General features: G+C 50.9%; 1 protein-coding gene across 2 annotated transcripts in view; it reads right to left on the bottom strand.

Moving 5' to 3' along the window:
* CRMP1 (collapsin response mediator protein 1) overlaps positions 1 to 12,889 on the bottom strand; it is a gene marked incomplete at both ends in the record, with an annotated part of 67,543 nt that overhangs the window by 34,106 nt on the left and 20,548 nt on the right. For both annotated transcript variants that reach the window (XM_082838647.1, XM_082838648.1), the window contains 3 exons: positions 937 to 1,101; positions 4,698 to 4,882; positions 9,795 to 9,883. In XM_082838647.1, the coding sequence (XP_082694773.1) occupies positions 937 to 1,101; positions 4,698 to 4,882; positions 9,795 to 9,883 (439 nt within the window). The remainder of the gene's footprint in view (positions 1 to 936; positions 1,102 to 4,697; positions 4,883 to 9,794; positions 9,884 to 12,889) is intronic.

Below are 12,889 nucleotides of genomic sequence, written 5' to 3'. Positions count from 1 at the left end.
GACGGAAAAACTTTTTCCTTCTCTTGATTTTCTGACTTTTTTTTGTATTTGGGCGATGATACTTTTACGAGAAAACACAGTATATATATTTAAAAACTTGAAAATGCCCCCCATCTCTCCTTGAAGCATCTCATTCATTTGATGGTGCTTCCTCAGAGAGCCTCAGAACGGCCTCTTTCCGAGGGACCCCTCACGCCTGGTTTATTCTGTTCTCTTGCTCTCTGTTTCTGTGGGTGTTCAGTTCAATTCACCTCCATTTAGTGTAAGGCACAGTAAAGTACCCACACTGTGCAGAGATGTCTGGTTTGAGCTCACACAGAGGGGAGAGAGGGTGGGATACAGAGATGCACAGACATAATCCCCTCCCTCGTAAGCTCAGGGTTTGACAGAAGAGCCAGACAGACCACCAGTGTCCCGTAATCCAAAAATAATGGAAAAGGTGACCCCAAAGAGGCCCAAGTAACCTACGGATATTCAAGGGATGAAGCAGTTCTGAAGTTCTGATTGGGGAAACTGGGATAGTTGAGCTGGGAAGCAGAGGAGAAGAAAGGGCATCCCTGGTAGCGGGTGTGGGGACTGCAACAGCAAAGGCCCAGTGGAGCAGCAGGTTTCAGGGGATGGCGTCCAGGATAATGAGCACCCAGATGAGTTTATGGCAGAGAAAGAAAAGTGAGGCTAGATCAGTGGGGGCCTTGTGCGCCAGGCTAAGGAAATCGGGTTCTCTTCTATAAACAGGGGGAACTTCCAAAGGGCCTGAAGGAGAGGAAGACAGACTCCTTAAGGAGGGTCCAATTTTTCCACTGTTTATGAGGCAGGGCACAGCTCACAGTTGGGCTCGTAGCAGATGCAGATAAAGGGATTCTAACTCCACAAATCAGACCCACAAACAAAACGGGGATTCCAGAACTGTGTCCCCATTCTGGGGCTTTAACTGACCTTTGTCCTGCACCAGCACCTCGAGCTCTTCCCTAACACCGTCGTGCCAGCTGGTGATGTCCACGTGCAGGGAGTAGTCGCAGCAGGATTTAGTGTCCGCCGCTTCATGCCATTTCTCGAAGGAGGTCAGCAGGCTGGACCCAGGTTCAGGGACAACGTGGTCAACTGGGACAGAAACATATGTGTCACATTCCAAGATGCTGAGGACCCAAGTCAACCCAGTGGCAGCCTCTTCACTGCCGTCATCACCATCATTATCTCCAATGTTAGCGTAATCGTCGTGACCTTCCCTATCCCCCCCATCACCGTGACCATTATCATCATCACCACCGCTTACATCATCAAGATGAGCATCCTCGTCATCACCATCCTTTTCATCATCATTCCCACCATCATCAACATCAACACTGCCATCGCTGTCGCCATCATTATCATAGCCATCAGCAGTGACGTGGTCACCACCATCTTTAGTCTTCGTTACCACCACTGTCCCCACCACTGTTACCGTCATTTCATCCTCCTCCTCGTCGTCACCATCGCCATCATTATCATGACTGTTTATTGAATGTTTCTGATGTGTCAAGATACCGCCACAAGGGCTTTATATAAATTATCTCATTAAATCCTCGCAACTACCCTGTGAGGAGAATAAAAATATCCTCTTCTGACAGATGAGGAAACTTAGGCTCAAAGAGGGTGAAAAACTTGTCCAGGGTCACACAACTAGTAAGCAGTATGGAGAAGATTCCCAGAGTCCTGTCAGCTGCAGAGTCTGGACCCTTTCCCGCTACTCCATGCTGCCTTCGTGGGCATAGAACGCCAAGGCGAAAAGGACCTAAAAGAATATGAACTTCATCATCCCCTTTTCCAATAAAGTCTTAAATGTAAAGCAGATCAAAGGGGAGACAACTGTCTTTTAAACCTCACTGGGCTTCGCACATCCCTCTAGCTCCCACTCTTTTTTTTAACATCCAGCCTTCACGGCCAGACGTCTGTAAAGAGCAGTCTCTGCTCCCCACTCCCGCTCACTCCTCCACCCACCGAGAGCATTAGCCTTTGCTAATTCGACCTTCCAGTCCTCACTCTACTTGACCTCTCAGAAACCAGTGAATCACTCCCTCCTTCTTTAAACTCGCTCCTCCCTGGCTTCCATGGCAACGGCTTTCTGGCTTTTTGTCCCACTTCTGTGGCCATTTTTTCCTTGAGGACTCTTCCTCCTCTGCTTGACCACTAAGTGATCAAACTCCTTACGACTGGGCCCTAGAACTTTCTTTCTACGTGGCTGCTCATTCAAATGTATCCCCCCCTCTCAGCCACAGGATTCATCCCACTAGGATGACTCAAGAGCTCCTCAAGATGAGAACGTCCAGAACCTCATGCCACATCGTCCCCTCCCCGACCCCACTGGCAAAGCTGGTCCCCCACCCCCGCCCCATTCCAAAAGCTAGAAGCCAAGGGGTTACTCTTGACCCTTCGCTTCCCTCATGCACCTCCATTGCTGACCCATCGCCACTACTGATTTCCCTCTGATATGTCACCGGAGCTGTCCACATCTGTCCACCTCCTGGTCACACTCCTAGTCCAAGCCACCCTCAACTCTCAGCTGAATGACTGCAACCACCTCCCGCTGGTCTAGTCACATTCAACCTAGGCCACTCTATTCAGGTCTCTTTAAAACAGATCACATCACTCCCTTGCTTAACATCCCTCAATGGCCGCTCATCACCCATATGAAAAAGACCAAAATTCTGACCTTGGCCATCAAGGCCCAGTACCATCCTCTCCTCCCAGCCGTATCTCACAGGATTCCAGCCCTCAATCTCCGCACCTTTGCCTCCTAGGCCTTCTTTCAATTTCTTAAACACAAGATGTGTTCCCCCACCACAGGGCCTTCGCATGTGCTGTTCCCTCTTCCTGGAGCTCTGCTCCCCTACACCCTCTTCACCCAGTTAACTCCCACTCATCCTTCAGATCGATGCACAAATGCCACTTCTTCAGGGAAGCCTCCCCGAGCACAGCTCAAAGCACTGTGCCCCTTTCTTCTGTAGAACTAATCCGCGTATAGTCATTTGTGTGGGTGGTTAGTGACTCCCCATGGACTGTGAGGCCCTGGAGAATAAGCATCATGGCTGCTTTGTTCCTTCTCTTCCCCACCACCTAGCACAGTGCCTGGTGCAGAGCAACCCTCAATAAATATCTGTTAAATGAAGAAATGGGGTGGGGACTCAGAACCTCCCTGCCCCCCCCCACACACCTCCTAACTGTGGTTCTCATGGTGACTTCATAGGCTCTTGGTGCTCCATGAAACATACTTTGAAAACCACCCTTGTATAGATGGGGAAGATGAGGCCCATGTGGTTGGTGGAGGGGTCCCCCAGGGGTTTCACAGCTGGTGATGGGAAAAGAGCCAAGGGGAACTCCAGGGATCCCGATTCTTCACAGAGCTCTGTCCTCTACTTCACACAGGTCCCCTGAGCCTGGAGCTTCCATCTCCAGCTCTCAGAATATCCCAGCTCCTGTTCCCAAAGCACTTACCACCATATGCCATGCACCATGTTAAGGAGCCACATGTATGGGCTGGGGGGCACATTACAAAGCCCATGTTACTGACGAGGAAGCTGAGGCTCACAGAGGCTTAATACTGCCCAGTGGTGCAGCTGCTGAGTGGCCGTGACCAGTGCAAACCCTGGCAGCTAGGATCCAAGTCCCAAATCTGGGCTCCTCCCACGTTCCTAACCAGCAGACACAGGGCTGCTTTTTGAAAAAGGGATCAGAACGGTGCTTGCCTCCTGAGCTGGGCCATACCCTCCTGGCTCAGGGGGACGGGAACTCTGATACATGAGCTCTGCTCACAGTGGCCAACTCCAGCCAGCGTGCACCTCCAGAGGAACTCTTTGATGGGGAGAGATGGGCAGGGTTGGGACCAGCTCAGCGACAAGCCACCTAGATGTGGAGTCTAACTATTGAAAGAATATTTCAAATACACTGCTGCCTATTTACTCAAAATTGCTTATTAAAATGGAATCCAAACAAAAGCTCTGTTGGATTAAAAAAAAAAATACAACAATCTGGCTGCAAAGGGCAGTAGAGGAAGAGTCCAGCAACCCAGACAGACCACTGTGGTAGATGGCGTTATTTGTCCACAATTCTTCTTTCCCTTCCCACCCTCACCATGGTTCACTGTGGACAGAATGCACTTTGCGCTTGGTCGTGTGATTTGCTTTGGCCAACAGAACAGAGGGCTGACGTCACAGCGTGTAGGTGAAGAAATGAGGTGGTAAGAGGAGGAGCAAGTTTCTGCCAGACACTGCCTGCACTTCTGCCTTCCACGTGGAGAAGAGCACGGTTGAGTTGATCATTGGTTCCAGAATGGGAGAGCCATGGTCCCCCCACCCCAAAGCCAACCCACAGCCTAAAGCAGACCCACACCAGTCCTGCTCCTATTCCTGTGGACCCCTGAATAAGAAAAACAAGTGTTTGCTTGAAGTTTGGGGACTGTTTGTTATGCAGCATTATCATAGCATTGCGGCAGCAACACTGTCTAACACAACCACTTCCCAGCTGCGTAACCTTCAGCAACTTATCTCACCTCTCTGAGCCCTTACAGCCCCATCTGTCATAACAACATCTACGTCACTGGTTCCAAAACTTTAGCCACCTGTGCACCAGGTACCCTGAGCAAAATGCCTCGTGTTACTCAAGATGCTGAGGATGCATTAGAGCTGTCACAGCCTATGCCCTAAGGCAGGGGTACGACTCACTGATCATCGTGGTCCCTCCTGCCAGTGCTGCCTTGGTCCCTTGGAAGAAGTCATCAGCGGCCGTCATCCCCTGGGAGGGCTTCTGCAGGTACGTGTTGACATCGATACCTCCGGGAATAACCATCCGCCCATTGGCCTCAATGGTCTTCACTCCACCGGGAACAATTAAGTTCTCTCCTATTTGCCTGGGCACAAACAACAGAGACGGACTTTGGTTCTTAAAAGAAAAACAAAATGGCTGTCAACCGTGCAGCTTCAGTTCCATTAGATAAACATTTCTGAGGCAGGTCCTACACAGGCCACTGGGTGAACAGAGATAACTGAGGCAGGGTCCCTGCCCTCCAGGGGCTCACAGCCTAATGAGGAGGAAAGGCATGTAAAGCAGATGGTTACAATCCAGTTCATACAGGGTGTGGGGAGCGCAAGGTGGGCCATTTCACCAGCCTGGTTATCTGGGAGGGCTTCCAGGGGGAGGCAGTGGCAGAGCTGAATCCAACAGCAGTGAGACCAGCATCGGGTTCTCTGAACAGCCCGACACTCCAGAGCACTTCACACACTTTTGGCAACTGCTTTGGTGACACAGAGGTGAGCGATGGGGGGGAAGCAGTGAAAACTCCCCTTAGCTCTGCAAGTCTTCAGAGACAGGGCCGTGAAGTGAACTGTGACGCCCCAAAGTCTATATTTTGAAGTCCTAACCCCCTAGCCCTTCACAATGTGACTGAATTTGGAGAGAAGGCCTTTAAAGGGGTCATTACGTTAAAACGAGGCTGCTAGGGTGGACCCTGACCCAATCTGACTGGTGTCTTTATGAGGAGAGGAGATTAGGACACAGACATGCAGAGAGAGGACCATGTGAGGACACGGGGAGAAGACGGCCATCTATAAGCCAAGGAGAGAGGCCTCAGAAGAAACCAACCTGCCCATACCCTGATCTCAGACATCCAGCCTTCAGAACTGTGAGAAACAAATATCTGTTGTTTAAACCTCCGAGTCTGTGGACTTTGTTATGTCAGCCCCCGCAAACTGATACTGACAGGCAACCTGGGTTCTCATTTGCAACAGTCACGAGCACCAGCCTCGGGAAAGCTTCTTAAGCCCCCGTAAAACCTGCCATGAGGGAATCACACGGCGGGTGGCAGAGCTCTCCTAGGCAGGCTGACCAACACTTTTGTTTCCCCACGTGCTTGGTGCCTGGAAACTTCCTCTAGAAGGAGGGCAAATTCCAAAAGCTGGGAAACGAGGAAGAAGAGCCTAGGAATTTCAAAGCCTTGCCCCTGCGGTGTCCGCTGTGTCTTATGTGTTGGAACCAGAGTCAGGTGACGTATCCCTCACCAGGGTGGGGTGAGGAAGGCTGAGCCAGACCAGGACAGATTCAACAGCTCCACGGTCAGTGCCCGGCTGACAGCACTACATCTGACCACGAGCAATTTTTATTTAAAAAAGAAATCCAGTTGTTCTAAACTCTTGGGATGTGGCCCCAATATTGGTTTTTTAAGTTACCTAAAAACACCAGTAATGAAGACATAGGAAAATATTCCTTCAGTGACCGCAATGTCAGGCCCCAAACAGAATCCACTCGCAGGTGCGAAAGCTCCTTGCTTTTCTGGACTCCTGGGCCGGCTGGTCCAGGCACGTCGGGGCACAGAAGTGACGGGGCTCTACCTGGGGCTCTTCCACAGAACTGGAGCATCGCACACTGTCTACCCTGAAACCAGAAACTGGTCTAGTCCAAGCGCAGTGCCAGGGCCATGGCGAGCCCCAGGAAATGTCAGCATTTCTGCCAATTCCACCAGCACTACAACTGCGGCCGCTGCTGCTTCTAATCGCCACCCCACTCCCTCCGTAATTCCCATCGTCATGTACAGAATCCTGCCTGGTCCAATCTTCTCACCGTCCATCTCCAAGCTCATGGCCATGTGCCAGGAGCTGAAGGGAATGGGGTTCAGAGAAGTCACCCCCAAGCTTTACACCAAGAGCAGTGAACCGCTATTGAGCACCAACTATAGGATTCTCTTCTAATAAGCCCCTCACCGACGGTCTCACTTGCGCTCACACTAGCTCCTAAAGAAGACGGGGTGATGTTCAGAATGCGTAGCACTGGCAAAGGAACGGGCTCAGCCCAATGAGAACGGGCATGCGCAGACACTCGGCACAGCCCAATCCGATCCCGGTCTGTGACTCAGCCGCCACACTGCGGTGCCAAAAGCTCTACAGCTCAGGGCCGTTCTTAGCAGGCAGATCATCGCCTGTTAACAAACCCTCTCTAATCCCCTGCCAACAACCTGTGGGGGAGGAAGTATTCACATTCTGCAAAAGAGGAAAACGGAAGCCGGGGCGGGGCGGTGACTTATCGAAGGCCACGCAGCAAGTCAGCGCTGGATCTGGATTCAAGCCCATTGTCCCCAAGTCTAGTATCAGGCTCTGCCCACCAAGCTCGGCTGTCTCCCTGCTTCCCTTCTGCAGAAGCAGCAGATTCTCCCCGAACTGGGAGTAATCTAAATGGAACCCCGCCCCCCATGAATTAGGAGGAAGACTCCCTGAATGGTTCTCAGCGGCAGTGTGCGTGGAAGGAAAGGGAAGAGAGGAAGGAAGCCGGAGAAGCAGACCCCTGCCCTTACCCCAACGTCACCCTCACCATCACTCAGAAAAAAGTCCTGCGCCATCAGCATCTGATTCTCCAATGCTTAGCCAATTGGATGGAGCCCTCGATGAATCATAACGGATTCTGCACAAACCCGGCTGAACAGCTTTTAGTAAAACTTGGCGAATGGCCGCAAAATGAAAGGATTCTTGGGGTTTAATCAAAGTGAAGGGAAATAACCGAGCCTCCTCATGCCAAGCAGTCCCTCAGGCTCTCCCCCCTTCCACACCTCCTTCTCAGTCAGCGGGGACCCGTGCCCCACGTGACCATCTGAAGACCCTGCAAGACATTCAGGCACAGACACTCGCTCTGCTTAATAAGGCAAGAAAAGCAGCACCAGTGCTTGGAAAGATTTTCAGCAACACGGTTAAAAGTAAAAGGCGTCTCCCACTAAGAGGAGCGGACAAATATTGAATTTACGGAAACTGTCTATTTCCTGAGTACCCTGGGTGGCCTAAGTCCTAAGTCTCCAGGTGTTCACACAGCCTTCCAACCAACTCTGTGTCGCTGCTGGGAATGGTGGTCCCATGACAGGGTTCTCCGCGTCTCTTTGTCCCCAGGACTCCAGAGGCCCCGCATAAGTGGGGAACTCGGTGCCGATTGGTTGTGCCTTATCTAAGCAATGGTGACTTAGAAACCCCACTTTATCATGCATCTCACCACACCCCACCCCACCCCCTGCCTTTATCTCCTTTCTGGTTCCAGGCTGTACCCTGGCTGAGATCGAGGTCCCCACCATCTGATGTGTCAGTGTTTGTATGTTACACTCACTTCAACACTCCAGGGTCCCATCCATCCTTGGCATTGTGCCAGGTCCCTGGCTGGGAGGCAATAAGGCAAGACCCCTCGTCAGGGGCAAATGCACAACCAGGGGGAGAGGCAGCCAGCACAGGGGGAGCGGTAGCCAGTACAGAGGAAGAGCCTGGGCTCTGGAAGGCTTCCTGGAGGAGGAGCCACACAAGCTGGGCCCATAGGACAAACAGGAGTTGCGGGGCAGGGGCATGAAATGAGAATGGAGGGAGGGGCAAGGCATTTCAGGCAGAGAATTTATGGGTGCAAGGTTGTTCCCAGGCGAGAGTGCTTGGCAAGTTCTGCAAACATCAAGTTTTCAGTGGGGCTGGAAAGAGTGAGCTGGGCAGCGGGGGGAATGACCTGGAGGAGGTGAGGCCTGAGTTGGCCCAGAAATGGTCAGATCCATCCAGGACTAGGGGTGGGGGCAGGCAGAGGGAGGCAGGGGGGGGCTCAATGCGGCCTTGAGCACCTACTCTTCACAGGGTCTTTGCACAGATGGTCTCTTAATGATCATGCAACCCACAGCCTCCTTCTCTCCCCTCCTCACCATCATCATCGCCGTCATCAGTGCATACATGGCCCCAGGATGGGCCCACCAATAGACCCCACCCCCTCTGCCTTTCCTTCCAGTGCCAGCTGCCCAAACTGGATCCTGAGATGGTCTCTGACTCTACTCTCCCGGACTCCAGAAGAAGAGGCCGAGCAGCAGATGGTAGAATGTGGAAACCACGTAAAAACCACTGTCTGGTGTTATGGACTGAATTGTGTCCCCCACATCCACATACTGAAGCCCCAATACCTCCGAATGTGACTGTGCTTGGAAATAAGGTGTTTAAACAGGTAATTAAGTTAAAATGAGGCTGCTAGGTCGGGGGTCCTAATGCAATAGGGCTGACGTCCTTATAAGAGGAAGAGAAGAGCAAAGGCCACGTGAGCACACAGCAAGAAGACGGCTGTCTGCAAGCCAGGGAGAGAGGCCTCAGGAGGAACCATCCTGCTGGCACCTTGATCCTGGCCTTCAGCCTCCAGAACTGGGAGAAATAAATTTCTGTTGTGTAGGCCATGCCATCTGGGGTATTGTGTTATGGCAGCCCAGACAGACTAACATACTTGGGAGGTCCTAGCAGGGCTGAAGGGGCAGCCAATGGGGAGGAGGCAAAGGAGAGCTCCAGTCCCAAGGCATGTCTTCCCTTTTAAATGCCAAGGCTCTGCCTAGGGGCTAAACATGACTCCTTCTCTCCCAGCCCCCTCCACCCAATTCCAGAAATTCTGGGCAGGGAGAAAAAAGAGCTGTGAATCAGTCAGATGAGCTAGGTTGGATTCGAGGCCTTGACCCTAACTCATTCTGCAACGTGGGGCAGCCACTTAACCCCATGCCCCTCCCCCAAGAACAGAAGAGGGGCCAGCGTGTGTACTTCACAGCCTCTGTGGGCATCGTGGCCTGCGTGAGCGCCGTGGCAGGGAGCCTGGTGCGGTCACGGGGCGCTCAACAAACACGAGCCCCTTCTACAGCCATGGTTTGCACCTCCCCACATCTCTCCAGCCCTGAGAGTCACAAGAGCTGGCACATTCATTCTGGGGCAGAACAGCAGCCTTCCAGTCCCTCTAAGGGCCAGGCAGCCTAGGGAGACGGGCTTCTTAAAAGGTCTGTTTGGTCAACCCACTTTATGAGTCCATCTTCCAGGTAGACATCGGCATAGAAGGACTGGTCATCGTTGATGATTCGTCCACCCTTGATGAGGAGTCGGTCACTCTGAAAAGCCAAGCAAAGTAGTAAATGTCATTAGAGAAGAGCCAGGAAATGTTTTTTTTCTTTCTAACTTTTAACATAAAAATTTTCAACTCTTTTCTAAAGTAATGGTATTAAAAAGCCCCCTGTGAACCTTCACCCAGATTCTTTAAATACTTCACCCTTCTCCTTTCACCTCTTTCCCCTCCGAACACTTTGGCTTTGTTTTTGTGGAGGTATTATAAAGCAAATCCCAAATGTCATATAATTTCACCTATAAATACTTTAGTCCATAATCTCTAACTGTTGAATATAATAAAACTCAATTTAGAGACATTTTAAGAGACAGTGAAATGATCAAAAAATAAATGCAACTCCCCCAGAAAAACTCCAATCAACGTTCTGATGCTTTTCTCCCATTTCCCTCTATTTTCCATACTTGTGATTCTGGCACACACAGCCATTCACTCAGCCATGCACCCATTAGGTACCAGCCGATTGCCTCGGCTCCAAGCCCGGGGCCAGGCCCTGATGAGCCAGGGTAGAATGAGCTCTCGTGGAGCTGATGAGGGAGAGACAGAAGTTTAACAAATCCTGGGAGCAGGTGGGGTTCCAAAAGGGGAGAAGTATAGGATGCCCACATCCTATACTTTGTGGCCACAAAGTAAAAGGGCTGCCAACCTTATTAAAGGTCAGGTAAGGCAAGCTCAGATCGAGAAAATAATTCTAGATAAGCTCAACCAAACGAAGGGTGGGGGAGAAGGCCAGTATGGTGAGTGCTGGGTGTCTGGGCAGAGAAATGGTGTGCCAGGTCCCAGAGGCAGCAAGGGATGTAGCAAATTCTAGGAGCTAAAAAGAAAACACGATCGTGTCCTTTTTGCATTTTACCATAACCATAATTTTTAAGTGGCTGCAAAATATTCCATTTTGTGGACGCACAATAGATGGTTAATTTCCCCCATTGTTCTTTTCAATGTTTCACAATCATACATATTGCTATAACGAACATCTTTATGCACAAAGCTTTTCCCTGAATTTGTACTATTTGTTAGGCTAAATTCTCAGAAATGTAACAACTGAGTCAAACAGTATAAACCTTGCGTTCAGTCCTTGATAAATATGACCAGATTGCTTTCCAAAAGTGCCTCCCCAACTTGCCATCCCAAGACCACCAAAACACCCTTGGTTATCATTAATATTTGTTAATTTGCATTTCTTGGAGGCTGAGAATTTTTTTAGCCACGTGCATATTTACTATTTGTATTATCTCCTAGCTGGAGATGGGGTGATGGATAAAACACAGCTTCTGCCCTTAAGCCCCACCCTTTGGTCAGGAAGACAGACAGGAAACAGACAGCAACGATTCAGGGTAGCCACCTCAGAAGGAGTGTCTTGCATGGGTTCCCCTGGAGGCAGAGCCTGAGACAAGGATTTAGAGGCAAGCAGTGATTCTGGGAGGTTACTCCACGAAGCGGAGTGAGGGAGGCAGGCACTGATCTGGCTAACACTGTGAGCAACTGGGGCTTGATCCTGCCGGGACACTCTTAGGAACCCTCTATCACAGAATGTGCCTCAGATCCGTGCCAGTGGTCCCAAAGCACTGACCACGAGAGGAAGGCAGAGGATGCTGTGCAAGCCTGGAAAAGAAGGGTTTCACCCGAACTCAGGAATCAGGCAAGCCTTGCTGAGCAGACACAGAGCACGCAGCCTGCTGCGCAGAGCCCTCCAGTGGGTTCTTGTCGCGGTATATTTTCCCCCAGAGTGAAAGCCAAGTCAGCCAGACCCTATTTAACCTGGAATCCTACTATGTAGGCAAAATTCACTCTCTCATTTGATGCAGGTCTCTGCTCAGTGTCACTTATCTGACAGCCCTCCCCTTGGCTGCCCTGTTTGGAACACCTTACACTGCTGCCCTGCCTGCAGACCCCTCACCTCTTACCCACTTTACGTTTACATGGTACTTAATATAGTATATCTGACATAGTCTCTATTTACATGTTTGTTTAAAAATGTGACTTGTCCCACTGACATCAGAGCTGTGGTGTGTTACCCTACTGGCTGTGTCAGGCACAACTCACAGGGGGCCAATCATAGACACGTTGCTGTGGATGGATGGTACCACCTAGAGTTGTCCCTGCAGTTTCTTAAGAGACTTAGCTCCATGGGGGCAGAGATTTCATCTATTTTCTTCATTGTTGCATCTGATACTTTGGACACAGCCTGGCAGGATGGATGGATGGATGGATGGATGGATGGATGGATGCCTGAACTGATTCTTGAAGGACGAATGGGTGAAGATGGAGAGAAAAGGCATCACAGCCGTAAGACAAAGAACTATGAGCCACGAGCCAAGCAAGAGAAGTATGTCCTGTTCTCGAGAAGAGGGGTCTCTGGAGGAAGGGGCTTCAAGCTCAGTCACTCCCAGGGCCGACAACCTCCCTCTTAGCCGTAAGACTGAAGCCAGGACCTAGGGAAAGAGGCATGGGCCCTGCATATCCAGAAGCAGAGACACGCTGGTGTGCAGGTTTCCCCGGACACCAGAAAGCAGGAAACTGTGATTCATCGGCAGCTGGTGCTTGGCTTCTGGAACATGGCCTCCCACAGGCAGCCTTCTGCCTTGTCACATTTAATAGAGGGCTTTTCAGGCTAGTCCTGAAAGGTGGTATTTAATGCGCTGCACGCCAGAAGATCAGCCCCGCCCTGCTCTGCCCTTCCCAGAATCAGATGTTCAAATCCACGCCCCCTCCCTACCAACTACCAGCAGATACTGTGGGCAGCTACCGCCGGGGTCCCGGCTCTTTCTGTTCTCAGGGGCCAGCATGTTTCTAAAAACTAAGCCCACCAGAAGGCAAGAGCTGATGTGACTTTTTTCTTTTCTTCCTTAAAGTTAGTACTGTGTTCGCCTTTTAACTGGCACTTTCAAAACCGTGTTCTTTGGAACTCTAGCCCAGAGGGGTTTTGTTAGAGGCTGAGCCCAAAGGAGATTCCCAGGTGTAGTGAGTTTAGAAAATTCTGGGTTAAACAGAAGCA

The sequence above is a fragment of the Leucopleurus acutus genome (assembly GCF_964270905.1).
Source record: "Leucopleurus acutus genome assembly, chromosome: 4".
NCBI lineage: Eukaryota > Metazoa > Chordata > Mammalia > Artiodactyla > Delphinidae > Leucopleurus > Leucopleurus acutus.
This window is presented reverse-complemented; position numbering and strand designations above follow the sequence as displayed.